The 27124-nt window shown below is 55.7% G+C and overlaps 2 protein-coding genes across 8 annotated transcripts; one reads left to right on the forward strand and one right to left on the reverse strand.

The window, feature by feature from the left end:
* Window positions 1-927: 927 nt before the first annotated feature.
* On the reverse strand, window positions 928-6671 carry RAD1 (RAD1 checkpoint DNA exonuclease). 5 transcript variants are annotated; one of them, XM_073543917.1, is made up of 7 exons: window positions 6534-6661; window positions 6263-6409; window positions 3344-3548; window positions 2851-2959; window positions 2450-2708; window positions 2170-2268; window positions 928-1914 (listed from the first exon to the last, which is right to left on the reverse strand). In XM_073543917.1, exons 3-7 carry the CDS (start codon window positions 3536-3538, stop codon window positions 1731-1733), a joined length of 846 nt encoding a protein of 281 aa, XP_073400018.1. In that variant the 5' UTR covers window positions 3539-3548; window positions 6263-6409; window positions 6534-6661; the 3' UTR covers window positions 928-1730. The 5 variants fall into 5 exon arrangements, with proteins under 5 accessions (XP_073400018.1, XP_073400019.1, XP_073400020.1 ...); XM_073543918.1 differs by having other exon boundaries at window positions 6230-6409; XM_073543919.1 differs by lacking the exon at window positions 6263-6409 and having other exon boundaries at window positions 6534-6671.
* DNAJC21 (DnaJ heat shock protein family (Hsp40) member C21) lies at window positions 6593-26898 on the forward strand. Of its 3 annotated transcripts, none has more exons than XM_073543913.1 (12): window positions 6593-6726; window positions 11136-11229; window positions 11499-11622; window positions 12148-12270; window positions 13245-13549; window positions 14240-14382; window positions 14551-14641; window positions 15873-16055; window positions 16864-16903; window positions 20205-20374; window positions 21306-21387; window positions 23497-26898. In XM_073543913.1, exons 1-12 carry the CDS (start codon window positions 6630-6632, stop codon window positions 23653-23655), a joined length of 1611 nt encoding a protein of 536 aa, XP_073400014.1. In that variant the 5' UTR covers window positions 6593-6629; the 3' UTR covers window positions 23656-26898. The 3 variants fall into 3 exon arrangements, with proteins under 3 accessions (XP_073400014.1, XP_073400016.1, XP_073400015.1); XM_073543915.1 differs by having other exon boundaries at window positions 23500-26898; XM_073543914.1 differs by having other exon boundaries at window positions 20208-20374.
* Window positions 26899-27124: the final 226 nt, after the last annotated feature.

The raw sequence follows: 27124 nt of genomic DNA on the forward strand, positions 1-27124 counted from the left end.
TGTGTGTGTTTGTGGGGGGCTGCACTATACTGTGTGTGGGGGCTCCATTATACTACGAGGGTGTTACTTTATACTCGGGGGCTGCATTATACTGTGTTTGTGGGGGGTTTGAATTATACTGTGTGTGTAGGGGGGCTGCATTATACTCTGCGGGGGATACTTTCAACTCCTGAGAGGGCTGCATTATACTGTGTGGGTGTGGGGCTGCATTATACAGTATCGAGGACTATCTGTCCCCATCATTCTTTCTCAGTTGGTGTAAAGAGGCCGGGAAACAAGTGAATGCCTTCAGTATTGGCGATCGCACTCGTTTAGCGTCCTGAACTCAGCGCACGTAAATACAACCGCAATGCTTCTGTGTGATGGTGCGATATGTCAGCATTTGGGGCCCCACCTTAACTTTAGCCCAGGGCCCTAATTTGGCTAAAATCGGCCCTGCATCCAGCCACAGCGGGAGCGGAAAACAGCTGATCAGTCCATGCTGCCACCGATCTGACACTGATGACCAGTCTGTGATTGGCTGCAGCGGTCTGTCGGCGGGTTGATGGGTGACCTCCCAGAGTTTTCCATTCCCCGACAGGTGGCGCTGTGCTGTCACAGACTCATCTTTTGCGCAAGGCTATTTCCATTCTAGGTGATCCGTGACAATATACTTTCTGGGCCCCCAGGGACAATAGTCCCTTATTCTCAGGATTAGAGGGGTCATAGCGGTCAGACCGCGCCGAACATGAAGTGACGGCATATCCTAAAGTGATAAACGCGATGGCCTTAGAAAATGGCCATATCCCTTTAAAGCTCAGTAGTTTATAAACAGCAGCTAATGTGCCCAAGCATTGCTGCAGGGTAAAGCATGGGGGACAGAGACAGCAATACGTACAATGTAATTGTGAAGCGGGAGCAAAACATAAAAATACCTTACTACAGGTATCAAAGATTCATTCATAAATATATATTGACAGAAAAACACATTGAAAAATATTACTTTTTATAATATACAAAAATATATATACTAGCGCAGAAAGGGAGGTTGTCATATACGGCAGCCACAGATCTGGGGCGCCCTAATAGCCCTGCAGCATCGATCAGATCGTGGGGGTCCGACACCCATCAGCTGTTTCCAGCCCCCAAACTACACAATGTCCTGAGCTGAGACATCAAAGCGCCATACTCCGTCTAGTGGCCATAATCAGTACTGCAGCTCGGATCACATTCAGGTCAATAGTTGCTGAGCTGCAGTACCAACAATGGCACCACAAAGTGGATGGCGCTGTGCTGTTTTGGCTCCATACACTGTGCTGCAATCAGTTGATGATGGGGGACTGTTGGGCATCAGACCTCCTTTTCTAACATTAGGTCATCAATATCTTGGTCTTGGACGTCCCCTTTAAAACAACGGCTCAGTCATCCTTTACACCAGGTAGTAAATTGGTCCTGAAACCAGCAGAGCTGAAAGCGCACAGAAAACTCTCCATACGGGATGCAATTGGAACAAAACCTAAACTGTAAGAACAGAGAGAGAATGTTCCACACAAGCAGACGCAAGACCGCCAACCTGTGCAACACATTATTGGATGTTTTAGGATGACCAGACTGTGATTGGCTGCAGCGGTCTGTCAGCTGTTTGATGGGTGACGTCTCAGATCACAGAGCCGGCAGGCAAGTACCACATAATTTGCTATTTCTTACAGATCCCAGTCTCCGGCCGACCCCTTTAGAGAGTCGGCGTGCCGTTAGGAGTCTCCTTCCTGAAGATCCTCATCTGGAGAGCAGTAATACTCCACGAAGCAGATCTGGCCGTCCTCGTTCCTGACCATGTACTGCAGAGACAGGAAGCCTCGGCTGTCGGTGCGGATGGACACCTTGCAGGACAGGGCCAGCGCCTTGGTGGACGGCTTCAGCAGAGAGATCTTATACCTGCGGCAGAAGAGAGAAAACACAACATGTCTGTTTTGGTGGCAGTGGATGTCCTGCGCTGCCGGTTCTGTCACTGTATAGTGGCCGCTCCCGGTACTGCAGCTCGGCTCTTGTGAATGTGACCTGAGATGCAGTACCGAGAATGGCCACTAGGCAGGCAGCGAAGGACAAACATCGGCATCAGCTGCGGATTCTTTTGCATGTGCCGCAGGTGAGGAGCGGTGACCGCCGGTGATCCTCGCTCCGCCATCTCACCTGTTGGTCTGTGTCTGGCTGCAGTGAAACGCTTCTATCAGGTCGGAGTCCTTGGGATAATCCAGGTGGGCGCTGCCGGCGTTCCCGAACGTGGAGAGTCTGCGAGGAGAATAACGGATCAGGATCTAATACGGGGGAGGCAGGAAAAACACTTTTTTTTTTTTTTGCAGCATTTTTTAAGGGTCTGACTTTTGCTAGATGGTCCCAGGATATCTACATACACCAATGAGCTGAGGGGTTGTTACAATTGCATCCAGTGCAGACAATCCTCTGGGATCACCTCAGGTAGGGCTTGTCCGGAGACATGGTGATCTGCAGGAAGTCGCTGCTCATGTCCAGCTCGGAGAACGCCTCTCTCAGCCCCTCCGACTGCAGGATGATCTTATTCACCACGTTGGTGCTGCAGAAATCGAAGTCCAGCGTCTCCTCGGGCTCCTGGGTGTGAATCTTACACACCGTCACCACCCCGCCTTCCTCCAGGAATAAGGTCAGGGGGTGGCCGTAGCCCCGGTAGCCCATCTTCAGGGCAGTGCAGGTGGCTGGAATAAGACAGAGGACATATAGGAAATGCAGCAGATCAGAAGAACCAGGAGGATCAGGATGAACAGCACCGAACGTGTCTGACACACCGGAATATAGAGGGGTCTCCGCGTCCCCTCTCTCTACCCTGAGTATAATCACCTGGTACAGCACCGGCCCCAAAAATTGTCAAGCAGTCGAGGAGGACGGTGAGATTGATGCGAAACACGACAGAATCCTCCCGGACGTTGAATTCCTGGAATATCCCGGCCTGGTGGATAAAGGAGGAAAAGTCAGTGACACCACGGACAAGACCGCCGGGCGCCGTGTGGCTGCTGCCGGGTGTTGTAAGTCTGCTGGTGGGCGCCAGCCGATGTGTCGTGTGCCTGGAGTTGGGCGTCATAAGTCTGCCGCCGGGTGTCGTGTGGCTGCCGCCGGGTGTTGTGTGGCTGCCGCCTGCGCTTCTCAAATTCCTCAATGTCTATAAAACCTCATCTTGCTGTCAGTGAATCAAACACAACTTTCCATTAAGGGACAGAAATCTGAATAGTATCCAGTGTTGCCCGTGCACTGATCTCGCTGCTGGTTTGTCACAGTGTATCAGTCGTTTTGCTCACTGTCTGGATACAGTAGAGAATAACGCGGCGGCTCCCACCTGTATGAAGGCGTTGGCCTGCAGGCATTTAGCATTTTCCACCGTGACTTTGAGGCCGTTGCTGGTGGCGAAGCAGGACGCGTGGTCCTTGAAGTGAACGGCCTTCAGGATGTTGGAGAGGTTGCGGACGTTGTCCAGGCTGCAGGCGAACACGTACTCGTCCTCATCCACCTCCGACTGAGAGAAGAACGACATGGCCGGAGACCTGGACCGAAAGAAGAGAGAAAGTAGTGAATACAGGAGGCGGCGCGACACGGGAACCCACCGACCGCAGGCACGGGAACCCACCGACCGCAGGCACGGGCTCCCACCGACCGCAGGCACGGGCTCCCACCGACCGCAGGCACGGGCTCCCACCGACCGCAGGCACGGGCTCCCACCGACACGGGAACCCACCGACCGCAGGCACGGGCTCCCACCGACCGCAGGCACGGGCTCCCACCGACACGGGAACCCACCGACCGCAGGCACGGGCTCCCACCGACCGCAGGCACGGGCTCCCACCGACCGCAGGCACGGGCTCCCACCGACACGGGAACCCACCGACCGCAGGCACGGGCTCCCACCGACCGCAGGCACGGGCTCCCACCGACCGCAGGCACGGGCTCCCACCGACCGCAGGCACGGGCTCCCACCGACACGGGCTCCCACCGACCGCAGGCACGGGCTCCCACCGACACGGGAACCCACCGACCGCAGGCACGGGCTCCCACCGACCGCAGGCACGGGCTCCCACCGACCGCAGGCACGGGCTCCCACCGACCGCAGGCACGGGCTCCCACCGACCGCAGGCACGGGCTCCCACCGACACGGGAACCCACCGACCGCAGGCACGGGCTCCCACCGACCGCAGGCACGGGCTCCCACCGACCGCAGGCACGGGCTCCCACCGACACGGGCTCCCACCGACCGCAGGCACGGGCTCCCACCGACACGGGAACCCACCGACCGCAGGCACGGGCTCCCACCGACCGCAGGCACGGGAACCCACCGACTGCAGGCACGGGCTCCCACCGACCGCAGGCACGGGCTCCCACCGACCGCAGGCACGGGAACCCACCGACTGCAGGCACGGGCTCCCACCGACACGGGAACCCACCGACCGCAGGCACGGGCTCCCACCGACTGCAGGCACGGGCTCCCACCGACACGGGAACCCACCGACCGCAGGCACGGGCTCCCACCGACACGGGCTCCCACCGACCGCAGGCACGGGCTCCCACCGACCGCAGGCTCCCACCGACACGGGAACCCACCGACCGCAGGCTCCCACCGACACGGGCTCCCACCGACCGCAGGCACGGGCTCCCACCGACCGCAGGCACGGGCTCCCACCGACCGCAGGCACGGGCTCCCACCGACACGGGCTCCCACCGACCGCAGGCACGGGCTCCCACCGACACGGGAACCCACCGACCGCAGGCACGGGCTCCCACCGACCGCAGGCACGGGCTCCCACCGACACGGGCTCCCACCAACCGCAGGCACGGGCTCCCACCGACACGGGAACCCACCGACCGCAGGCACGGGCTCCCACCGACCGCAGGCACGGGCTCCCACCGACACGGGAACCCACCGACCGCAGGCACGGGCTCCCACCGACCGCAGGCACGGGCTCCCACCGACCGCAGGCACGGGCTCCCACCGACACGGGCTCCCACCGACCGCAGGCACGGGCTCCCACCGACACGGGCACCCACCGACCGCAGGCACGGGCTCCCACCGACCGCAGGCACGGGCTCCCACCGACCGCAGGCACGGGCTCCCACCGACCGCAGGCACGGGCTCCCACCGACCGCAGGCACGGGAACCCACCGACCGCAGGCACGGGAACCCACCGACCGCAGGCACGGGAACCCACCGACCGCAGGCACGGGAACCCACCGACCGCAGGCACGGGCTCCCACCGACTGCAGGCACGGGCTCCCACCGACACGGGAACCCACCGACCGCAGGCACGGGCTCCCACCGACACGGGAACCCACCGACCGCAGGCACGGGCTCCCACCGACCGCAGGCACGGGAACCCACCGACCGCAGGCACGGGAACCCACCGACCGCAGGCACGGGAACCCACCGACACGGGAACCCACCGACCGCAGGCTCCCACCGACACGGGAACCCACCGACCGCAGGCTCCCACCGACACGGGAACCCACCGACCGCAGGCTCCCACCGACACGGGAACCCACCGACCGCAGGCTCCCACCGACACGGGAACCCACCGACCGCAGGCTCCCACCGACACGGGAACCCACCGACCGCAGGCTCCCACCGACACGGGAACCCACCGACCGCAGGCTCCCACCGACACGGGAACCCACCGACCGCAGGCTCCCACCGACACGGGAACCCACCGACCGCAGGCTCCCACCGACACGGGAACCCACCGACCGCAGGCTCCCACCGACACGGGAACCCACCGACCGCAGGCTCCCACCGACACGGGAACCCACCGACCGCAGGCTCCCACCGACACGGGAACCCACCGACCGCAGGCTCCCACCGACACGGGAACCCACCGACCGCAGGCTCCCACCGACACGGGAACCCACCGACCGCAGGCTCCCACCGACCGCAGGCTCCCACCGACCGCAGGCACGGGCTCCCACCGACCGTCCCCTGACAATCCGCGGCTCCGTTCCCCCCCGGCTCCGCTCACTGACAGCGCTGACACCAGAGCCGCCGATCAATAATGGAAAAGAAAAATAACAGAACTCCCTGCACACAGGTCGCCACTTTCTCCTCTGGTGCAATCTTTTGCGACACTTTGGCCAATCCGTTTCTCGCTTTACGGCTCCACATCGGCGCCCCCTAGACCCCAGTAACAATGTGCAATAAGTATAAAAGCCAGCAGTACTACAAGTCCCAGCAGTGCGCTCTCACTTCACGCAGAGCAGTAACGCAGGCGGCACGCACCTCTCACCGTCTCCTCCACTTAGAGGGCGGTTTTCATCAGCCCCAGAGCTCCACAACACGATGTCAGCACGACTAGTCGGTGTCAGCCATGTTTAAGAAGACGCAGTCGCTGCAGAGAACCTGCATCAGACGCAGCAAACATGGCGCCTGCAATGATGACACCAATGAACTGAGGTTTTTCCCCTAGCAAGGTTCGAGAAAGTGATGTAACTGCGCAGGCGCAGAGAAGGACTCAGTGAGGTGAATTCTGGGAGAATACTGAAACGGTTACCCAGGTGATAGGCAGAGGGCGGAGCTGTGGCTTTCCACTTCCGGGTTAGGGCCCACGTGTGCTCGCTGCGGGGTCAGCCGGCGAGTTGTGCGAGCGATGCGGTGTCACTACGAGGTGCTCGGGGTCCGCAGGGACTGCACGGACGATGACCTGAAGAGGGCGTACAGGAAGCTGGCGCTGCGGTGGCATCCGGGTGAGGCGGGCTTAAAGGGACATCTCTTAAAGGGGCAGTGCACTGCTCAGGCTGCGCCGGTGTAATTACATGGAAGGTTTATTTCCCCTGATAATTAATTACATTCTCCCAGAAGCCCAGCTCCTGCTGCCGGCCATGGTGGTGTCATGTGACGCGTCCAGCGCTCCTCTGAGGTTATTGGTGGCCTTTGTGTCAATCAACGCAGCAGGGGAGGAGCTTACTATAGAGGGAGACACTTGGCTACGCCCACTGAATACATGAGGCTTCATTTGCATACAGCAAATGACAGTTGCCCCGGGGTTAGTCCTGCTGACAGGCTCCCTTTCCTTAATTCCTTTGTGCACCTCTGCTGCCAGTTCAGCAACGCGAGTCGCTCCCGACGCTTCCCGTAGATGTCGACGCGAGTCGCTCCCGACGCTTCCCGTAGATGTCGACGCGAGTCGCTCCCGACGCTTCCCGTAGATGTCGACGCGAGTCGCTCCCGACGCTTCCCGTAGATGTCGACGCGAGTCGCTCCCGACGCTTCCCGTAGATGTCGACGCGAGTCGCTCCCGACGCTTCCGGTAGATGTCGACGCGAGTCGCTCCCGACGCTTCCGGTAGATGTCGACGCGAGTCGCTCCCGACGCTTCCCGTAGATGTCGACGCGAGTCGCTCCCGACGCTTCCCGTAGATGTCGACGCGAGTCGCTCCCGACGCTTCCCGTAGATGTCGACGCGAGTCGCTCCCGACGCTTCCCGTAGATGTCGACGCGAGTCGCTCCCGACGCTTCCCGTAGATGTCGACGCGAGTCGCTCCCGACGCTTCCCGTAGATGTCGACGCGAGTCGCTCCCGACGCTTCCCGTAGATGTCGACGCGAGTCGCTCCCGACGCTTCCCGTAGATGTCGACGCGAGTCGCTCCCGACGCTTCCCGTAGATGTCGACGCGAGTCGCTCCCGACGCTTCCCGTAGATGTCGACGCGAGTCGCTCCCGACGCTTCCCGTAGATGTCGACGCGAGTCGCTCCCGACGCTTCCCGTAGATGTCGACGCGAGTCGCTCCCGACGCTTCCCGTAGATGTCGACGCGAGTCGCTCCCGACGCTTCCCGTAGATGTCGACGCGAGTCGCTCCCGACGCTTCCCGTAGATGTCGACGCGAGACGCTCCCGACGCTTTCCGTAGATCTCGACGCGAGTCGCTCCCGACGCTTCCCGTAGATCCCGACACTTCCCATAGATCTTGACGCGAGTCGCTCCCGACGCTTCCCGTAGATCCCTACACTTCCCATAGATCTTGAGTCGAGTCGCTCCCGACGCTTCCCGTAGATCCCGACGCAAGACGCTCCCGACGCTTCCCGTAGATCCCGACACTTCCCATAGATCTCGACGCGAGTCGCTCCCGACGCTTCCCATAGATCTCGACGCAAGTCGCTCCCGACGCTTCCCGTAGATCCCGACACTTCCCGTAGATCTCGACGAGTCGCTCCCGTCGCAAGATGCTCCAGACACTTCCCATAGATCTCGACGCGAGTCACTCCCGACGCTTCCTGTAGATCTCGACGCGAGTCGATCCCGACACTTCCCGTAGATCTCGACGAGTAGCTCCAGACGCTTCCCGTAGATCCCGACGCTTCCCGTAGATGTCGACGCGAGACGCTCCCGACGCTTCCCGTAGATGTCGACGCGAGACGCTCCCGACGCTTCCCGTAGATGTCGACGCGAGACGCTCCCGACGCTTCCCGTAGATGTCGACGCGAGACGCTCCCGACGCTTCCCGTAGATGTCGACGCGAGACGCTCCCGACGCTTCCCGTAGATGTCGACGCGAGACGCTCCCGACGCTTCCCGTAGATGTCGACGCGAGACGCTCCCGACGCTTCCCGTAGATGTCGACGCGAGACGCTCCCGACGCTTCCCGTAGATGTCGACGCGAGACGCTCCCGACGCTTCCCGTAGATGTCGACGCGAGACGCTCCCGACGCTTCCCGTAGATGTCGACGCGAGACGCTCCCGACGCTTCCCGTAGATGTCGACGCGAGACGCTCCCGACGCTTCCCGTAGATGTCGACGCGAGACGCTCCCGACGCTTCCCGTAGATGTCGACGCGAGACGCTTCCCGTAGATGTCGACGCGAGACGCTCCCGACGCTTCCCGTAGATGTCGACGCGAGACGCTCCCGACGCTTCCCGTAGATGTCGACGCGAGACGCTCCCGACGCTTCCCGTAGATGTCGACGCGAGACGCTCCCGACGCTTCCCGTAGATGTCGACGCGAGACGCTCCCGACGCTTCCCGTAGATGTCGATGCGAGACGCTCCCAACACTTCCCGTAGATGTCGACGCGAGACGCTCCCGACGCTTCCCGTAGATGTCGACGCGAGACGCTCCCGACGCTTCCCGTAGATGTCGACGCGAGACGCTCCCGACGCTTCCCGTAGATGTCGACGCGAGACGCTCCCGACGCTTCCCGTAGATGTCGACGCGAGACGCTCCCGACGCTTCCCGTAGATGTCGACGCGAGACGCTCCCGACGCTTCCCGTAGATGTCGACGCGAGACGCTCCCGACGCTTCCCGTAGATGTCGACGCGAGACGCTTCCCGTAGATGTCGACGCGAGACGCTCCCGACGCTTCCCGTAGATGTCGACGCGAGACGCTCCCGACGCTTCCCGTAGATGTCGACGCGAGACGCTCCCGACGCTTCCCGTAGATGTCGATGCGAGACGCTCCCAACACTTCCCGTAGATGTCGACGCGAGACGCTCCCGACGCTTCCCGTAGATGTCGACGCGAGACGCTCCCGACGCTTCCCGTAGATGTCGACGCGAGACGCTCCCGACGCTTCCCGTAGATGTCGACGCGAGACGCTCCCGACGCTTCCCGTAGATGTCGACGCGAGACGCTCCCGACGCTTCCCGTAGATGTCGACGCGAGACGCTCCCGACGCTTCCCGTAGATGTCGACGCGAGACGCTCCCGACGCTTCCCGTAGATGTCGACGCGAGACGCTTCCCGTAGATGTCGACGCGAGACGCTCCCGACGCTTCCCGTAGATGTCGACGCGAGACGCTCCCGACGCTTCCCGTAGATGTCGACGCGAGACGCTCCCGACGCTTCCCGTAGGTCCCGTCACTTCCCCTAGATCTCGACGCAAGCTGCAGCAAGCGACATCTGCAGTTTGGCTGTTGTACTTAATGCAAAATTTATCAGTAAAATCAGAGCTGTAAAATAGTCGCACGGGGTCAGTGGGGCGTTTGCGGAGGATCCCCTCTTGGGTCAGTGGCACGTTTGCGGGGGATCCCCTCTTGGGTCAATGGGGCGTTTGCGGAGGATCCCCTCTGGGGTCAGTGGGGCGTTTGCGGGGGATCCCCTCTGGGGTCAGTGGGGCGTTTGCGGGGGATCCCCTCTTGGGTCAGTGGGGCGTTTGCGGGGGATCCCCTCTTGGGTCAGTGGGGCGTTTGCGGGGGATCCCCTCTTGGGTCAGTGGGGTGTTTGCGGGGGATCCCCTCTTGGGTCAGTGGGGTGGTGTGGGGGATCCCCTCTTGGGTCAGTGGGGTGTTTGCGGGGGATCCCCTCTTGGGTCAGTGGGGTGGTGTGGGGGATCCCCTCTTGGGTCAGTGGGGTGGTGTGGGGATCCCCTCTTGGGCCAGTGGGGTGGTGTGGGGGATCCCCTCTTGGGTCAGTGGGGTGGTGTGGGGGATCCCCTCTTGGGTCAGTGGGGTGGTGTGGGGGATCCCCTCTTGGGTCGCTGGAGTGGTGTGGGGGATCCCCTCTTGGGCCAGTGGGGTGGTGCGGGGGATCCCCTCTTGGGTCAGTGGGGCGTTTGCGGGGGATCCCCTCTTGGGTCGCTGGGGTGGTGTGGGGGATCCCCTCTTGGGTCGCTGGGGTGGTGCGGGGGATCCCCTCTTGGGCCAGTGGGGTGGTGCGGGGGATCCCCTCTTGGGCCAGTGGGGTGGTGCGGGGGATCCCCTCTTGGGTCGCTGGGTTGGTGCGGGGGATCCCCTCTTGGGTCGCTGGGTTGGTGCGGGGGATCCCCTCTTGGGTCAGTGGGGTGGTGTGGGGGACCCCCTCTGGGGTCGGTGGGCCTTGTCACCATGTTGCTCAAGATTAAAAGTGAAGTTTTGTATCGCTTTCGTGTTGTGATTCCGGAGAGTTTGATGTTGTAAAACGACGCTGTAACACGATTGTCTGTACGGACGCTGTAGGGCCTCCCTCCCTGGCTCAATCTTACGGTGGGACGTTAATTTGACCCCCAGTATTTTCTCTAATCTTCTCATTTCCTTGTTGACTTTTGTTTCCTTTTAAAGAGGATTTTCATTGTTCTCTCCCCATTATGTGGAGATGACACCGCGGTGATGTATCAGGTCGTGCGTGGTGTGTGTGTGATGTGTGTCTATCTATGATCATTCTGAGCTCGGTCTCCGTCTCTTTACAGATAAAAATTTGGATAACCCGGAGGAAGCAGCAGAACAGTTTAAGTTGATCCAGGCGGCCTACGACGTGATCAGTGACCCCCAGGAGCGCGCCTGGTACGTGATGTGTGGGATCCGGGGTACAGGAGCCGCACACCCACATACATGAAGACGTCCGTCCACTTCTGGCATTTATTCTAGTCTGGTAAAGTAGGAAAACTTCTATTAAAGGGGCTGTCCAGGACTCGCATATTGATGAGATCCCCTAAAGAGGTGCGGGCATCGGACCCCCTCCACCGATCACTTGTGTGCCCCTCTCCCGGGATCAGCACGGTTCCTCAGCTCCCGGTCCCTTCATTCCCTCTATGTCTCATCTTCTTCCCCAGGTACGACAACCACAGAGATGCGCTGTTAAAAGGCGGCGTGGACGGCGACTACCAGGACGACAGCTTAGACCTGGTCCAGTATTTCACAGTCACCTGTTACTCCGGTTATGGAGATGACGAGAAGGTAACGGCCGGGGATTTGGGGAAGATGGAAGCGACTCTTTAATGAATCCCAGGTTGCAGCTCAATGATGGAGGCGTAAAACACCCTTTCATTTTGGGTTAAAAAAAAAATCTTTTTTTGGGGGGAGAATTCTGGTTTATTAAACATTTTGCACCGTTTGTGGCTTTTTCACTTCCCTGCCCATAACTGGCCGCAGAGTTGACTGAGAATCCATCAGTGAGCTCATAAAAGCCAAACGATGCAACATTTTTAATGAAAACTAATAGAAAAGGGTTTTTTTTTAGCCCAAAATAGAAGCATTTAAGTAAATTTTGAAAAAAAAATGCATCAAAGGGCGCTACATTACTGCTGCACATTTCCTGCAGACTGCATATAGCAATGTAGCCTTCACCCACAGTGACTCCTTTGTAATTCTGTGTATTATCAGCCTACGGCCACATGTGGCGTTTTTGCAGTGTTTTTCCTGTGTGAGATGCTGGATGTGAGACTCCATTTCTCCTTATTGTTTTACGCTCTTCTGTTTTAGGGCTTCTACGCCGTCTACAGACACATCTTTGACCTGATAGTGAAGGAAGAAATAGAAAGTAAGATAAACGATGAAGGAGAGGAATACCCGAGGTTTGGAGACTCTCAGAGTGACTATGACACGGTACGTTACACTGCGGTCCATCTGCCTCCCATGATGTGGCCCTCTGTCGGGGCCTCTTGAGGGGGAAGGTGGCGACCCGTCGGGGGCCTCTTGAGGGGGAAGGTGGCGCCCCGTCGGGGGCCTCTTGGGGGGGATTGTGGCGCCCTGTCGGGGCCTCTTGGGGGGGGGGGGGATTGTGGCGCCCTGTCGGGGCCTCTTTGGGGGGGATTGTGGCGCCCTGTCGGGGCCTCTTGGGGGGGGGGATTGTGGCGCCCTGTCGGGGCCTCTTTGGGGGGGATTGTGGCGCCCTGTCGGGGCCTCTTGGGGGGGGGGGGGATTGTGGCGCCCTGTCGGGGCCTCTTGGGGGGGGGGGGGGGATTGTGGCGCCCTGTCGGGGCCTCTTGGGGGGGATTGTGGCGCCCTGTCGGGGCCTCTTGGGGGGGGGGGATTGTGGGACCTCATCGGGGCCTCTTGGGGGGGGGGGGGATTGTGGCACCCCGTCGGGGCCTCTTGGGGGGATTGTGGCACCCCGTCGGGGCCTCTTGGGGCACTACGACCCGTTACGTTATACGCCATACACTGTGGTCTGTCTGGCTCCCATGACTTGGAGCCAAAAGTCACCTGGTAAAGTAAACATAACCTCGACAGTTATAGACACAAATGTGAGCCCATATGTTTCCTGTCATGTAGTCTGGTAATAGATTGATTGACCTTTCCTAAAGATGGGTCATCAATGTCATATTGGTGGGGGGCTGACAGCCGGCATCCCTGACGATCAGCTTGTACCCTCACCGATAAGCTTGTGCTATGGCCACCGTATATAAATGGTGCACTGGTATTCCTCCTCTGTACGCTGCGTCTTTCTGGCCAACATGGTCTCAGCTGATCTGTGAGGGTGCCGGCCAATATTTTTTTATTCTTTTCTGTCTGCCCTCCTGTATTGTTGGGTTATTACACTCACTACTTTCGGTTTTGCTCCTTGTCGGTGAGCGCAGGTGGTGCACCCGTTCTACGCCTACTGGCAGAGCTTCTGTACGGCGAAGAACTTTGCCTGGAAAGAAGAGTACGACACCAGGCAGGCCTCCAACCGCTGGGAGAAGAGAGCCATGGAGAAGGAGAACAAGAAGACGCGGGACAAGGCGCGACGAGAGCGCAACGAGCTAGTCCGGGAACTGGTGGCCTTCGTCAGGAAGAGGGACAAGAGAGTCCATGCCCACAGGAAACTGGTGGAAGAGCAGAACGCAGAGAAGGCCAAGAAGGTGGAAGAGATGCGAAGGCAGCAGAAGATACAGAACGCAAAGTAAGTCGGGTGAGAAGGGGGTAATGGAGGCGAGCGTCTCCTCCGCCTGCTCTTTGCGTTATACCCAGTACTTGTAGTCACCTCCGTTGTGCAGCTGAAGGTTATTGCCATCATGGCCACCACTTTATCATTGGTGGAGTCCAAACTAAGGGAGTCCTGTAAATGAAGGGACACACAAGTCATGCTTTTCTGGTGCAATGTTTAGTCCTGTCCCACTCCTCATGGATTTATCACACAGGTCTATTTCTGAAACTGTACTGGGACATGAGTTTACTCTAGCGGTAAAGTGTCATGTGATGGCAGGATACATATTTACAATTGTCTAATGGTACTGCCGATCGGGCACCTGTTACATGATTGCGGGGCGTTGATGGGTTATCATGACAGCCAGAAGACCCCCGTGCCTGTCATCATGAATCTTCTATGAGTGCCGACTCGTGGCTGGTCTTCTTAGGAGATCTTGATTTCGGTTACACATATCAGGGCTGAAGCATCACTATATGCAGCCCAAGTGGTCAGATGATCGCAGCTTCAAGGTCCTATACAGTTATGAGGATGGAAAATTAAAAAAGTTTTGGCTCTGGGAAAAAGCGGAGTGTAAAAACTAGAGCGCAAAAATGGAAAATCGCAAAGTGGTGAAGGGGTTAAGCGTTGGGTTTCAGGCATTAATATGAGCGCTCGGTATTACAGGCTGGCCGGACAGTACAAGGAGCAGAGCTGGGTGGCCACGTCCGAGCTGGAGAAGGCGCTGCAGCAGATGGAGGCTCAGTATGACAAGGAGTTCGGTGACGGCTCAGAGGATGACGAGGAGGAGATGGAAGAACAGCAGAACGGTAAGAATCACTGCGGGACAGCTAAAGGGTCCCTCAAAAGACATAAGGGGGAGATTAATCCAGACCAGCGGCCCTCCGGAGAAGGCAGGAGTATTTGGAGAGTGCACCCGCATTGGGACCTTTACCGACCAAGAGCCCCCATTTATTCCATTCTGTTCCCTCCTGCAGGTCGGGGCAGCGATGAGGACGATAAAGAAGAGTTACTGTACGACGATCTGTACTGTCCGGCGTGTGACAAAGTGTGCCAGTCCGAAAAAGCGTGAGTATATCCCCAACGCGCGCCCTCACTGTTAGTCACAAAGGGGTGAATCCTTTCTCCTTGCCGCCCTCCTCCATGAAATACAATATGACAATTAGTTTACCATTTTAATAAATTCTCCAGAACTTTCTATCGGGCTGTGAATGGTGACCGCAGTAGCACCTGTGGCACAGCCCAATAGTCGTGCACCGCAGACCTGGCGCCATATCTAGGCCCCTCGCTCCTATGGTTTCTTGTTGGCCCCCCTGACCGTGTGTGATGCTAATGGAGTTGCCAAGGCAGACCTCTTGTAATTTACAGCCGACGGCTGCCGATGATGGCTCAGACACAACTGACTTTAGTACGAATCCTGCAAATCTTTTCCCTGTTTTAGGAGAAAAGGATTTATATAAAATATTGGGGGTGAGAAATGTTATATATAGCAGCCGTAGAATATCAATAGGTTAATGGCTCCCCTGTGTACTCGTGCTTTTCCCCTGTATTTTTCGCTTCAGTGTGTGTGGTCATGCTTTGCCCCCATGTGTGGCGCCCCCGTGTGTGGTCGTGCTTTGCCACTGTGTGTGGTGCCCCGTGTGTGGCCGTGCTTTGCCCCCGTGTGGCGCGCCCCTGTGTGTGGTCGTGCTTTGCCCCCGTGTGTGGCGCCCCTGTGTGTGGTCGTGCTTTCCCCCCGTGTGTGGCGCCCCTGTGTGTGGTTGTGCTTTGCCACTGTGTGTGGTCGTGCTTTCCCCCCATGTGTGGCGCCCCTGTGTGTGGCGCCCCTGTGTGTGGTTGTGCTTTCCCCCCGTGTGTGGCGCCCCTGTGTGTGGTCGTGCTTTCCCCCCCATGTGTGGCGCCCCTGTGTGTGGTCGTGCTTTGCCACTGTGTGTGGCGCCCCTGTGTGTGGTCGTGCTTTCCCCCCGTGTGTGGCGCCCCTGTGTGTGGTCGTGCTTTCCCCCCATGTGTGGCGCCCTGTGTGTGGTCGTGCTTTGCCACTGTGTGTGGCGCCCCTGTGTGTGGTCGTGCTTTCCCCCCATGTGTGGCGCCCCTGTGTGTGGTCGTGCTTTGCCACTGTGTGTGGCGCCCCTGTGTGTGGTCGTGCTTTGCCACTGTGTGTGGCGCCCTTGTGTGTGGTCGTGCTTTGCCACTGTGTGTGGCGCCCCTGTGTGTGGCGCCCCTGTGTGTGGTCGAGCTTTGACCCTCTTTGGTTTTCCTGTTTTTCAATCCATTAATTTTTTTGCTTTCAATGAACCAGGATGAGAAATCATGAGAAGTCTAAGAAGCACAGGGAGATGGTCGCCCTCCTCCGGCAGCAGCTAGAGGCAGAGGAGGAAGAGTTCAGCACGTCCGTAGGAGAGGAGGGCAGTGTGGTGGACGGGGAAGACACAATTCTCTCTGAAGAAGAGGAGGAGAAAGCAGAGGAAACCCCCAAACCCAAGTAACTACACACATTGCACATGGTGGTGGAGGCAGCTGACTTTTATGCTGGAAATGGGTCCTTAAGTCTGTGCCCTGGTAATATCAGAGCATCACTTATACATCACATGGATGACGATCGTTTGATCGGCGGTGATCTCATAGTAGGACCCCTCACAGTCCTCGTAGTTATCGCGTATCCAGATTGGGGTCCCACATCCTTTATTCTGATAGCGTTGAGGTCACACGTTGTCACTGCCGCTCCATTCACAGTCAGTGGGGCTGAGGAGTAATGTCACGTACACCGCTCTACCACCGCTCCTTATCAGTAATCCATGGGGGCGTCCTGGTCACACCCTGACTGCTCTTGTAGTTCTCACCTAGTCAGTAACTGTAGATCACCAGAACGCACCTTTTTTGGGGCTAAAACAAACCCCACATTTTTTGCAGTTGGTTTCCATTAGAAATGTTGCACTATTTCAGTACAGTCTACAGGAGGCAAAAGGTGCAACATTTGTAATGAATCCCAACTAGAAAAAATGTTTCCTTGTTTTTTTTTTTTTTTAGCCCAAAACAGATGCGTTTACGAAAAGAGAAATCGCCTGAAGAGTGAACTGTAGCAGAATAATACATGTGTCATCCGCTCCTCTGGTGATTGTCAGCAGCGGCTGCTGGCGATGTCTCCCCTGTGCTCGCCTGGTGGTCAGCAGTCGCTTTCTTACAGCCGTAATCACTGCAATTTGTCCAGCTCTGGAGGCCGCGATGCTGCACCGATCGGATGCTTTCATTTCTGGGTATCACTATATTAATATTTGCCTTTCTCTCTATAGGCTTAGTAAAAAGGAAAAGAAGAAGCAAAAATCATCCAAGGTATTTATCGTCCTTCCGGAATAGAGCAATGTTTTATGTAATCCCCCGATCACATGTGAAAGTGATGAGAGTAGTATTTCTTACAAGGAACTTGTCAGCGGATTCTTGCTGTCTAAACCGTGGACATGATCAATCAGATCCCAGCAGCCTCGATCAGATCCTGACATCATTAATCAGATCCTGGCAGCTTCATCACAGCCAAGCACATTTTTCTCTGAAATGCGTCGTAGTTACAGAAAAAAGAAAAGTTGACGATCCGGTCATGGACCACAGCTGGAGACGAGACAAGTCCAATACTGCCCCGACCGGTGTCTCTCCACATAATCTATGTTACGTTTCCTTTTTGATGTATAAACAGAGTAGGGACCCAGCAATCGCCTGAAGCAGCGCTGAGAGTAGTCGGCCTGATTAGTCTTGTCTCTGGCTGTAGTCCCCGATCAGATCTTCAACTTTTCTCTGAAGCATGAAAGTTTTTCAAAGCCAATCATAGATGTCCACAATAGATGTCCACAGCCGTGCAGCCGGGACCCCTGACTCATGCTGCCCACGGTGTGAATCACCTGACCGGCTCCTTCTAACTTTTCTCCAGTTTTTGGCCTGACTGACGGAGAATTTGACCCCGGACCTCTCCTCTTGTATAATTACTGGTGATTTGCATTTTCTCACACGTCTCGCTCTCCTATGAGTGACAAACTGTGATTGCAGCCATTATGTTATCATGTAGAGATGGTCAACACCCCCACGGCAAATCTGCATCGCTCGCCTCCGTGTAACCCTGCCTGGCTTGCCTCCGTGTAACCCTGCCTGGCTTGCCTCCGTGTAACCCTGCCTGGCTTGCCTCCGTGTAACCCTGCCTCGCTCGCCTCCGTGTAACCCTGCCTCACTCGTCGTAGTCTGAGGCATGGGGGCGTGTGTCGTCGTAGTCTGGCCGCCGGGGGCATGTGTCGTCATAGTCTGAGCGCCGGGGGCGTGTGTCGTCGTAGTCTGAGCGCCGGGGGCGTGTGTCGTCGTAGTCTGAGGCATGGGGGCGAGTGTCGTTGTAGTCTGAGCGCTGGGGGCGCGTGTCGTCGTAGTCTGAGGCATGGGGGCGTGTGTCGTCGTAGTTTGGCCGCCGGGGGCGTGTGTCGTCGTAGTCTGAACGCCGGGGGCGCGTGTCGTCGTAGTCTGAGCGCCGGGGGCGCGTGTCGTCGTAGTCTGAGGCATGGGGGCGAGTCGTCGTAGTCTGAGCGCCGGGGGCGCGTGTCGTCGTAGTCTGAGGCATGGGGGCGCGTGTCGTCGTAGTCTGGGCGCCGGGGGCGCGTGTCGTCGTAGTCTGAGGCATGGGGGCGCGTGTCGTCGTAGTCTGGGCGCCGGGGGCGCGTGTCGTCGTAGTCTGAGGCATGGGGGCGTGTGTCGTTGTAGTCTGGCCGCCGGGGGCGTGTGTCGTCGTAGTCTGAGGCATGGGGGCGTGTGTCGTCGTAGTCTGGCCGCCGGGGGCGCGTGTCTTCGTAGTCTGAGCGCCGGGGGCGCGTGTCGTCGTAGTCTGAGGCATGGGGGCGTGTGTCGTCGTAGTCTGGGCGCCGGGGGCGCGTGCCGTCGTAGTCTGAGCGCCGGGGGCGCGTGCCGTCGTAGTCTGAGCGCCGGGGGCGTGTGTCGTCGTAGTCTGAGCGCCGGGGGCGCGTGTCGTCGTAGTCTGAGGCATGGGGGCGAGTGTCGTCGTAGTCTGAGCGCCGGGGGCGCGTGTCGTCGTAGTCTGAGGCATGGGGGCGAGTGTCGTCGTAGTCTGAGCGCCGGGGGCGCGTGTCGTCGTAGTCTGAGGCATGGGGGCGTGTGTCGTCGTAGTCTGGGCGCCGGGGGCGCGTGCCGTCGTAGTCTGAGCGCCGGGAGCGTATGTCGTCGTAGTCTGAGCGCCGGGGGCGCGTGTCGTCGTAGTCTGAGGCATGGGGGCGAGTGTCGTCGTAGTCTGAGCGCCGGGGGCGAGTGTCGTCGTAGTCTGAGCGCCGGGGGCGCGTGTCGTCGTAGTCTGAGGCATGGGGGCGCGTGTCGTCGTAGTCTGAGGCATGGGGGCGCGTGTCGTCGTAGTCTGGGCGCCGGGGGCGCGTGTCGTCGTAGTCTGGGCGCCGGGGGCGCGTGTCGTCGTAGTCTGAGGCATGGGGGCGTGTGTCGTCGTAGTCTGGCCGCCGGGGGCGCGTGTCTTCGTAGTCTGAGCGCCGGGGGCGCGTGTCGTCGTAGTCTGAGGCATGGAAGCGAGTGTCGTCGTAGTCTGAGCGCTGGGGGCGCGTGTCGTCGTAGTCTGAGGCATGGAAACGAGTGTCGTCGTAGTCTGAGCGCCGGGGGCGCGTGTCGTCGTAGTCTGAGGCATGGGGGCGTGTGTCGTCGTAGTCTGGGCGCCGGGGGCGCGTGCCGTCATAGTCTGAGTGCATTCACGCTCCCACCAGTCGCACTCATATGGACATCACAGACAGCCCACACAGACCTAATGCTTGGGTGCGTCTTGCAATTGGGTCCAGTCTTGACTCTATCTAGGAACACTCATTATTCAGCTGTCTGAACAGGGTGCCAAATCGTCGTCCTCGGCAGCACATCATCACGTGTCAATGGGACGTGCTGCCAAGAACAATGACAGCATACACGCACAGAACGATCATATTAGCGATCGTTCTGTGAGCTTAGAAATTGAAGTCAGCCGGTCTAAGCTGGCTATTGATGACTGCCGGCAGATGTGGCTGACAGTCATATAGTGGCCACGATCCACCAATGGTAAATGCAGCCTAATGTTCTGTGCACACGTTAAGTATCTGCAGTAATTTCTGTACCATTTCTTGGCAGAAAAAACCGCTGAGTGAAATTGGCTCATCTTTACCTTGTTTTTGATGCATTTTTGGTGCAGATTTTTCCCCACTCATTATTATGGGTGAAATCTACAGCACAATCGCTGGAAGAATTGACATCTTGCAGAAATAAATCTGTAAGGAAAAAATAAGCACGGTGTGCAGGAGACCTCAGGATTCTCATTCACTCTGCTGGCATCAGGAAACCCTTCAGGTTTTGTGGTAGAAAAAAAAGTCCACAACAAATTTGGAATGTGTGCACAAGCCCTAGAAATAAGCCTCCTGGACTCCCGACTGACACGCTGTAACAGACTATCAGGACTGAGCAGTGAGCTGTGCTGCTGACGTTCTCCGCTCCGAGGATTGTCCGGACTACGTACAACTGTAACAAATCCTCAGCTGTGAAAAATACAAAACACAGGGTATTGAAACACTGAAGAAAAAGCCGGATATCCCATTTAATTAGTTGTAATGTTTGTTTTTTTTGCTAGCAGCCATCGGATGACAGTGTTACAGTGGAGGGTGTTAAAGAAGCGACTCCAGCAACTGAAGCCAAAATGGACGAAGCAGAGCTGAACGGCGCGACAGAGCAGCAAGAACACCCCGTACCAGACACTGACAGTGCAGGAGCAATCGACACACCAGCTGATGAGGGGAAACCGTAAGTCTCCCCTCCCTCTTTGTGTAGCTGGATGATGAAAGTGGGTTGTTATCTGCTGAGACTCCGCAATAACCTGTGATTTGTGCAAGATCCCAGCAGTAAGTGTTTAACTGCATGTGGGCTATCCATCCGGTACTCTGCACTGACATTCTAAGGCCGGTCCACACGTTACTCTGCACTGACATTCTAAGGCCGCTCCACACATTACCCTGCACTGACATTCTAAGGCTGGTCCACACATTACTCTGCAGTGACAATGTAAGGCTGCTCCACACATTACTCTGCACTGACATTATAAAACATTAGTACAGTGTAAACAGCTTGCACGAGATCTTACAGCCACAGAAGATAAATATATATGGTTTATTATCACCTTTACCACATACAAGATGGGACCAGCACTTGTGTATGTACTGTAGATTGGGAGGCAATGACAATGCCTTATCCACAGGACTATTCGGTCATGTAATCACCGGGTGTAAGGAGGGAGCATGTAACTGGGGCTAATATACCAGGATTAGTTACAGGGGAAATCTGCAATATGAAAAATGTATTAATATGTGGAAATTACCCCAAAGGTCTTTTAAGACCTTATAGGGGACACAGTGTGTAAAATATATATATATACAACTATATCACCTGGTCAGGAATAGGGGGGAAAAGTGGCTCGGTCGTGAAGTGGTTAATTTCCCTGCAGCGCTCCCATAGGATAAATGAAGTATTACACAATCTCATTTATATCGGTGGGTTGTGCGTGTAATACAGGACTGAGTGGGGGAGGCTTGCTGCTCTGGATATTGTACCCATGTCAATAATTGGGTATATGAACATCGTCTTCGAAACCAGAGACCCCCATTAGTCCGGTCGGCATTGCCAGCATCTTTTAGTTGCTCCTGTACAATATATATATATTTTTTTTTATTTCTTATAGAACAACAAAACTGAAGGGAAAGAAGGCAAAAGACTTTAAAAAAGCCGCCAAGGTGGCCGCCGCACAGGAAATCCCAGAGCAGGTAACTGGGGGTCTTATGGATGAACTGCGGCACTGGAGCCGTGTAATAAGCTCGTATATGGCAGATATGCTACATGGGGGGTAATCACAGCGGTGGGAGTTCAGGGCCATGTTCACACTGCGTGGACTTGCTACATGGGGGGTAATCACAGCGGTGGGAGTTCAGGGCCATGTTCACACTGCGTGGACTTGCTACATGGGGGTAATCACAGAGGTGGGAGTTCAGGGCCATGTTCACACTGCGTGGACTTGCTACATGGGAGGTAATCACAGCGGTGGGAGTTCAGGGCCATGTTCACACTGCGTGGACTTGCTACTTGGGGGGTAATCACAGCGGTGGGAGTTCAGGGCCATGTTCACACTGCGTGGGCTTGCTACATGGGGGGTAATCACAGCGGTGGGAGTTCAGGGCCATGTTCACACTGCGTGGACTTGCTACATGGGGGGTAATCACAGAGGTGGGAGTTCAGGGCCATGTTCACACTGCGTGGACTTGCTACATGGGGGGTAATCACAGCGGTGGGAGTTCAGGGCCATGTTCACACTGCGTGGACTTGCTACATGGGGGGTAATCACAGCGGTGGGAGTTCAGGGCCATGTTCACACTGCGTGGGCTTGCTACATGGGGGGTAATCACAGAGGTGGGAGTTCAGGGCCATGTTCACACTGCGTGGACTTGCTACATGGGGGGTAATCACAGCGGTGGGAGTTCAGGGCCATGTTCACACTGCGTGGGCTTGCTACATGGGGGGTAATCACAGCGGTGGGAGTTCAGGGCCATGTTCACACTGCGTGGACTTGCTACATGGGGGGTAATCACAGAGGTGGGAGTTCAGGGCCATGTTCACACTGCGTGGGCTTGCTACATGGGGGGTAATCACAGCGGTGGGAGTTCAGGGCCATGTTCACACTGCGTGGACTTGCTACATGGGGGGTAATCACAGCGGTGGGAGTTCAGGGCCATGTTCACACTGCGTGGACTTGCTACATGGGGGGTAATCACAGAGGTGGGAGTTCAGGGCCATGTTCACACTGCGTGGACTTGCTACATGGGGGGTAATCACAGCGGTGGGAGTTCAGGGCCATGTTCACACTGCGTGGACTTGCTACATGGGGGGTAATCACAGCGGTGGGAGTTCAGGGCCATGTTCACACTGCGTGGGCTTGCTACATGGGGGGTAATCACAGAGGTGGGAGTTCAGGGCCATGTTCACACTGCGTGGACTTGCTACATGGGGGGTAATCACAGCGGTGGGAGTTCAGGGCCATGTTCACACTGCATGGGCTTGCTACATGGGGGGTAATCACAGCGGTGGGAGTTCAGGGCCATGTTCACACTGCGTGGACTTGCTACATGGGGGGTAATCACAGAGGTGGGAGTTCAGGGCCATGTTCACACTGCGTGGACTTGCTACATGGGGGGTAATCACAGCGGTGGGAGTTCAGGGCCATGTTCACACTGCGTGGACTTGCTACATGGGGGGTAATCACAGCGGTGGGAGTTCAGGGCCATGTTCACACTGCGTGGGCTTGCTACATGGGGGGTAATCACAGAGGTGGGAGTTCAGGGCCATGTTCACACTGCGTGGACTTGCTACATGGGGGGTAATCACAGCGGTGGGAGTTCAGGGCCATGTTCACACTGCGTGGGCTTGCTACATGGGGGGTAATCACAGCGGTGGGAGTTCAGGGCCATGTTCACACTGCGTGGACTTGCTACATGGGGGGTAATCACAGCGGTGGGAGTTCAGGGCCATGTTCACACTGCGTGGGCTTGCTACATGGGGGGTAATCACAGAGGTGGGAGTTAAGGGCCAAGTTCACACTGCGTGGACTTGCTACATGGGGGGTAATCACAGCGGTGGGAGTTCAGGGCCATGTTCACACTGCGTGGACTTGCTGTGGAAACGTAAACAGCCTCCTAATGTAAACCTGAACGTGGCAGCAAGCAGAGATGTTATCAGTGGTGAAGAATAGAAATACAAAGGATTTTGGAAACTTGCAAAACTTTTGATTATTCAGTGATTTAAATTTTAAAAGGGGAAAGGGCACCCGAAAGTAATTTTGCAGCCGTCCCTTTTAATAAGTCGACGTTTTCTTCTCTTCCCAGCAGACAGAACTATCGCTAAAGTGCAACACCTGCGGGACCGACTTTTCCACTCGCAATAAACTCTTTACCCACCTGAAGAACACGGGACACGCGCTCGCCGTCACTAACCCCCCAACACACGTCGCCAAATCTAAGAAGGAAAAGCGGAAAAATAAATGACCCGACCTGGTGGGGGGGGAGACAGACGGACTGACTACTGCAGAGCCGAGGGACCCGGCGCAGGAACACGAGACCGGCCTGCAATCGCTCCACACCGTCCGCTAACGCACGGTGAGAACTACACTCCCCATCATCCTAAACATGTGGAGTCCCATCATCCCGTCTGGATTGTCAGACGCCCTGTGTGCCTGGAGGAGCGCATGCTTGCAAAAGTCTATATAATTGCTGCTAGGACATTCTCGCACAAAGCGGAGGATGCAAAATTCCTCTAAAATCATTAAAGGGGTTGTTCACCTTTCGAATACTTTATTTTTTTTATTTAAATTCATGTATTTTTATAAAAATAATTTTTGCATTTGGGTTCCAGTAAAAAAAAATGTATTGCTGGCTGCAGAATGAGTTAAGTGAGGATCCTTCAGCGAGCTCGCTCTTGCAGGGCAGGGTTCATAACTCCTTTATTCTGTCTTTTTTTTTTTCTGAGCTCCTTTCAGCCGATTTGTGACCACAGATCGCATTAAATCTGCGTAGACGTCGAAACAAAGAGGCTGTAATAGCAAAACGGTGCGAAATGTTTAATGAAACCCGATTGCAAAAATGATTTTTTTAGTCCCAAATACATGCATTTAAGTAAAAAAAAAAAAAAAAAAAAAGTTTAATCCCTTTTTAATGCATTTTTTTTTATTTGGCAAAGGGGGTGACGTAAGGAAAAGCAAAGTATGGAACTGGCTTATGGTACGGAGGCAAATCTATTATGCGGCGAGCGCTGGTGAAGTTTCGTCTGGTCTGGTCGTATCCCGTTTCCAAGTTTTAGGACTGTTGTACCGCTGTTATAGGGCTATTCTCCCATGGAGCACCATATGGCGGCACACACAGTAAAACCTGAGACCTTACCCCGGGGGGGACAGATTGGCAGAGCTTCTTTGTCACTCTCCTGTGTTACTTGTGCATTTTGTGAGCAGCCCATTGATTATAATGGGAGCCGTGCAGAGATACTTGATACTTACTGGCGACCACTCGCCTCTTTGTGGTTCCCCGCTGCCAATGGTGACTTCACTGTTCTATGATCCCCTGCTCGCTTCTCGTTGGATGTTATTCTAATGATTCGCTGCTCAGGTACCTAACCGCTGCAACCAATCACAGGGTGCAGCGGTCCTGCGGATGGTGGATCGGTGAAGTCTCCATTGTGCCGAATCAAGGTGAGTGGTAGTAGGAAAGTAGAAATTAATGTTTCATTATTTTTTTTAGTTCCAGACAACCCTTTTACTGTCCTATGGAGAAGACCTCATGCATTTTATATTGCCTTGAAAACCTTTTGTTGGCTTTGCAAACCAATTTTTTTTATTTTTATTGGCTCAACAAATTCGAAAAATAAAATAAACCAATTTTTCATTAAATCCTCATTTAAAAAGAATGTTTACCGTATTTTTCGCTTTCTAAGACGCACTTTTTTTTTCCCCCAAACTTGGGTGGAAAATGGGGGTGCGTCTTAGAAAGCATACATGCATTACCGATACCGTGGGTGTAGGCCGCAGGCTGGGATGAGGGGGTGTCCGGGTGTCTCCAGATGCCCGGCGGTTGCTGGCTGGTGCTGCGGGTATCTATGGTGCCCAGTAGTGCTGCGTGGGTGTCCAGCGCTGCCCAGGGCTCTGCCAGCATTTTGTGACAGGCCAGAGACCCGGCACTTCCACGGTTCCATGTGCCGTGGTCTCCAGGAATATGGCCGCCGCCAGGGACGGCGCATGCGCGGATGGTGATCTCGGAACCAAGTTCTCGAGAGATGAGATTTCAGCCACCGCCAGACACCCGGCAGCAGAAGACCCCTGCAGCAGCGCTCTGCACATTGGATCCCCCCCTCATCCCTGCCTGCGACCTGCAGCATCACCCCACTCCTGCCTCCTCCAGCAGCGACCCTGGGACCCCGCTTCACCGCAGCCACCACCCTCGGTAAGCAATAATATGCAAGGATTATAAGAAGCACCACCATTGTATTAAAAAATATTTTTTTATTTTTCTCCTCAAAATTTGGGGTGTGTCTTATAATCCAGAGCGTCTTATAATCCAAAAAATATGGTAATTATTTAGGTCTACAGCTCCTGTGCAGACCTACGTGTCCCCATGGTAACAGACTACAAACAAACCCTCTGTAGTCTGATCCTGCAGTCATACTTCCTGGTCTGTATAGAAGATGAAAACCCTAAAATCAGTGGGCGACTTTTAATCAGGCAGCTTAGTCTCTCATTTTAGATGCAACAGGACAAATAAAAAAAAAAAATGGGTTAGAAAAAGTGGACATGTCCTTTAAGTATCAGTGTCACGTGATCGGTTTGATCCCTGAGATAAGATTTAATCAACATAATTTTCACAATTACAAATATGAATCACCTGCTTGGGGATTACATACTTTCCCTTTAATTTATTATTTGCAGGAACATGTTTTAGGGTTACTGGCAAAGTGTTGCACTCAGCTCTGCTGCATCTGCGCGCTCTGATGCAGCTGCCTGTCAGTAATCCTCTCGGATTTACACCTCGGAGATGAACTCTCAGCTGTCCTCTTAATGTGTAAAAGTAGTAAAAGGCTTATTGATGACCTAGCGGGAGAAAGTTCACGGCTTATTCACTCCCAACCCCAGGATTAATGTGTCGCTCACTATCGCTAGGTGCTGCGGATAAGAATTTCACTGCTTAGCCTTAAAGGGAGAGTGTCGGCCCAAACCGACAGTGTGATCTGTATTGCCGTGTCGGCGTTTTCTTCCCCTATAAAAATCTCACCTTTTAGTGATCTAACCGCTAAATATAATAAGGCTGCTCGGCGCACCCTGGGTGTGGCCGAGAGGCTCAGTGCACCGTTCCACCCACTGGTTTTTGCATGTCTCCACCTCCCTTATTGGTGATTGACAGCACTAACCAGAGCTTTCTCTGCAGGCAAAGCTTGTGAGTCAGCGCTGTCAATCACCAGTACGAGAGGCGGGGCATGCAGAACCCGTGGACAGAATGGTGCACTGATCCTCTTGGCCACACCCGGGGTGCACCGAGCACTGGAACAGTCTATGCAGAGAAGGGAAAGCCATTTAGATCATTAAAGGCTTGATATTCCCTACAAGCTGTTTGCTCAGTGAATACGGTCAGTTCGGGCCGACACTAAGATCTCTCCACATTTCTTCTGCATCCATCTTTTCTGTCAGTTTATTGTATTTCTGCAGTTTTTCCACCTTGTACAGCTGAAAATAAATTATTTTACTACCACGAGTTGCCTGGGAAGTATTAATTGGTAGTTTCTTCCAACATCTGGACCCTGAGGATCCATCCACGGCGGTGGGGGGCAGACACAAGTTCTGAAACAGTAACACTTTTCAGCCATAGTTACATTTTAAAAATATAGTTTCAGCAGAAATTGCAGCAGAATGTCTGTGTCTGCCTCTACCTCTTCCCTAGAATATCTGTGTCTGCCTCTAGCTCCATCAATAGATGT

Source organism: Dendrobates tinctorius, unplaced genomic scaffold, assembly GCF_039654945.1.
Source record: "Dendrobates tinctorius isolate UK_male_01 unplaced genomic scaffold, ASM3965494v1 ptg000135l, whole genome shotgun sequence".
Classification (NCBI taxonomy): Eukaryota; Metazoa; Chordata; class Amphibia; order Anura; family Dendrobatidae; genus Dendrobates; species Dendrobates tinctorius.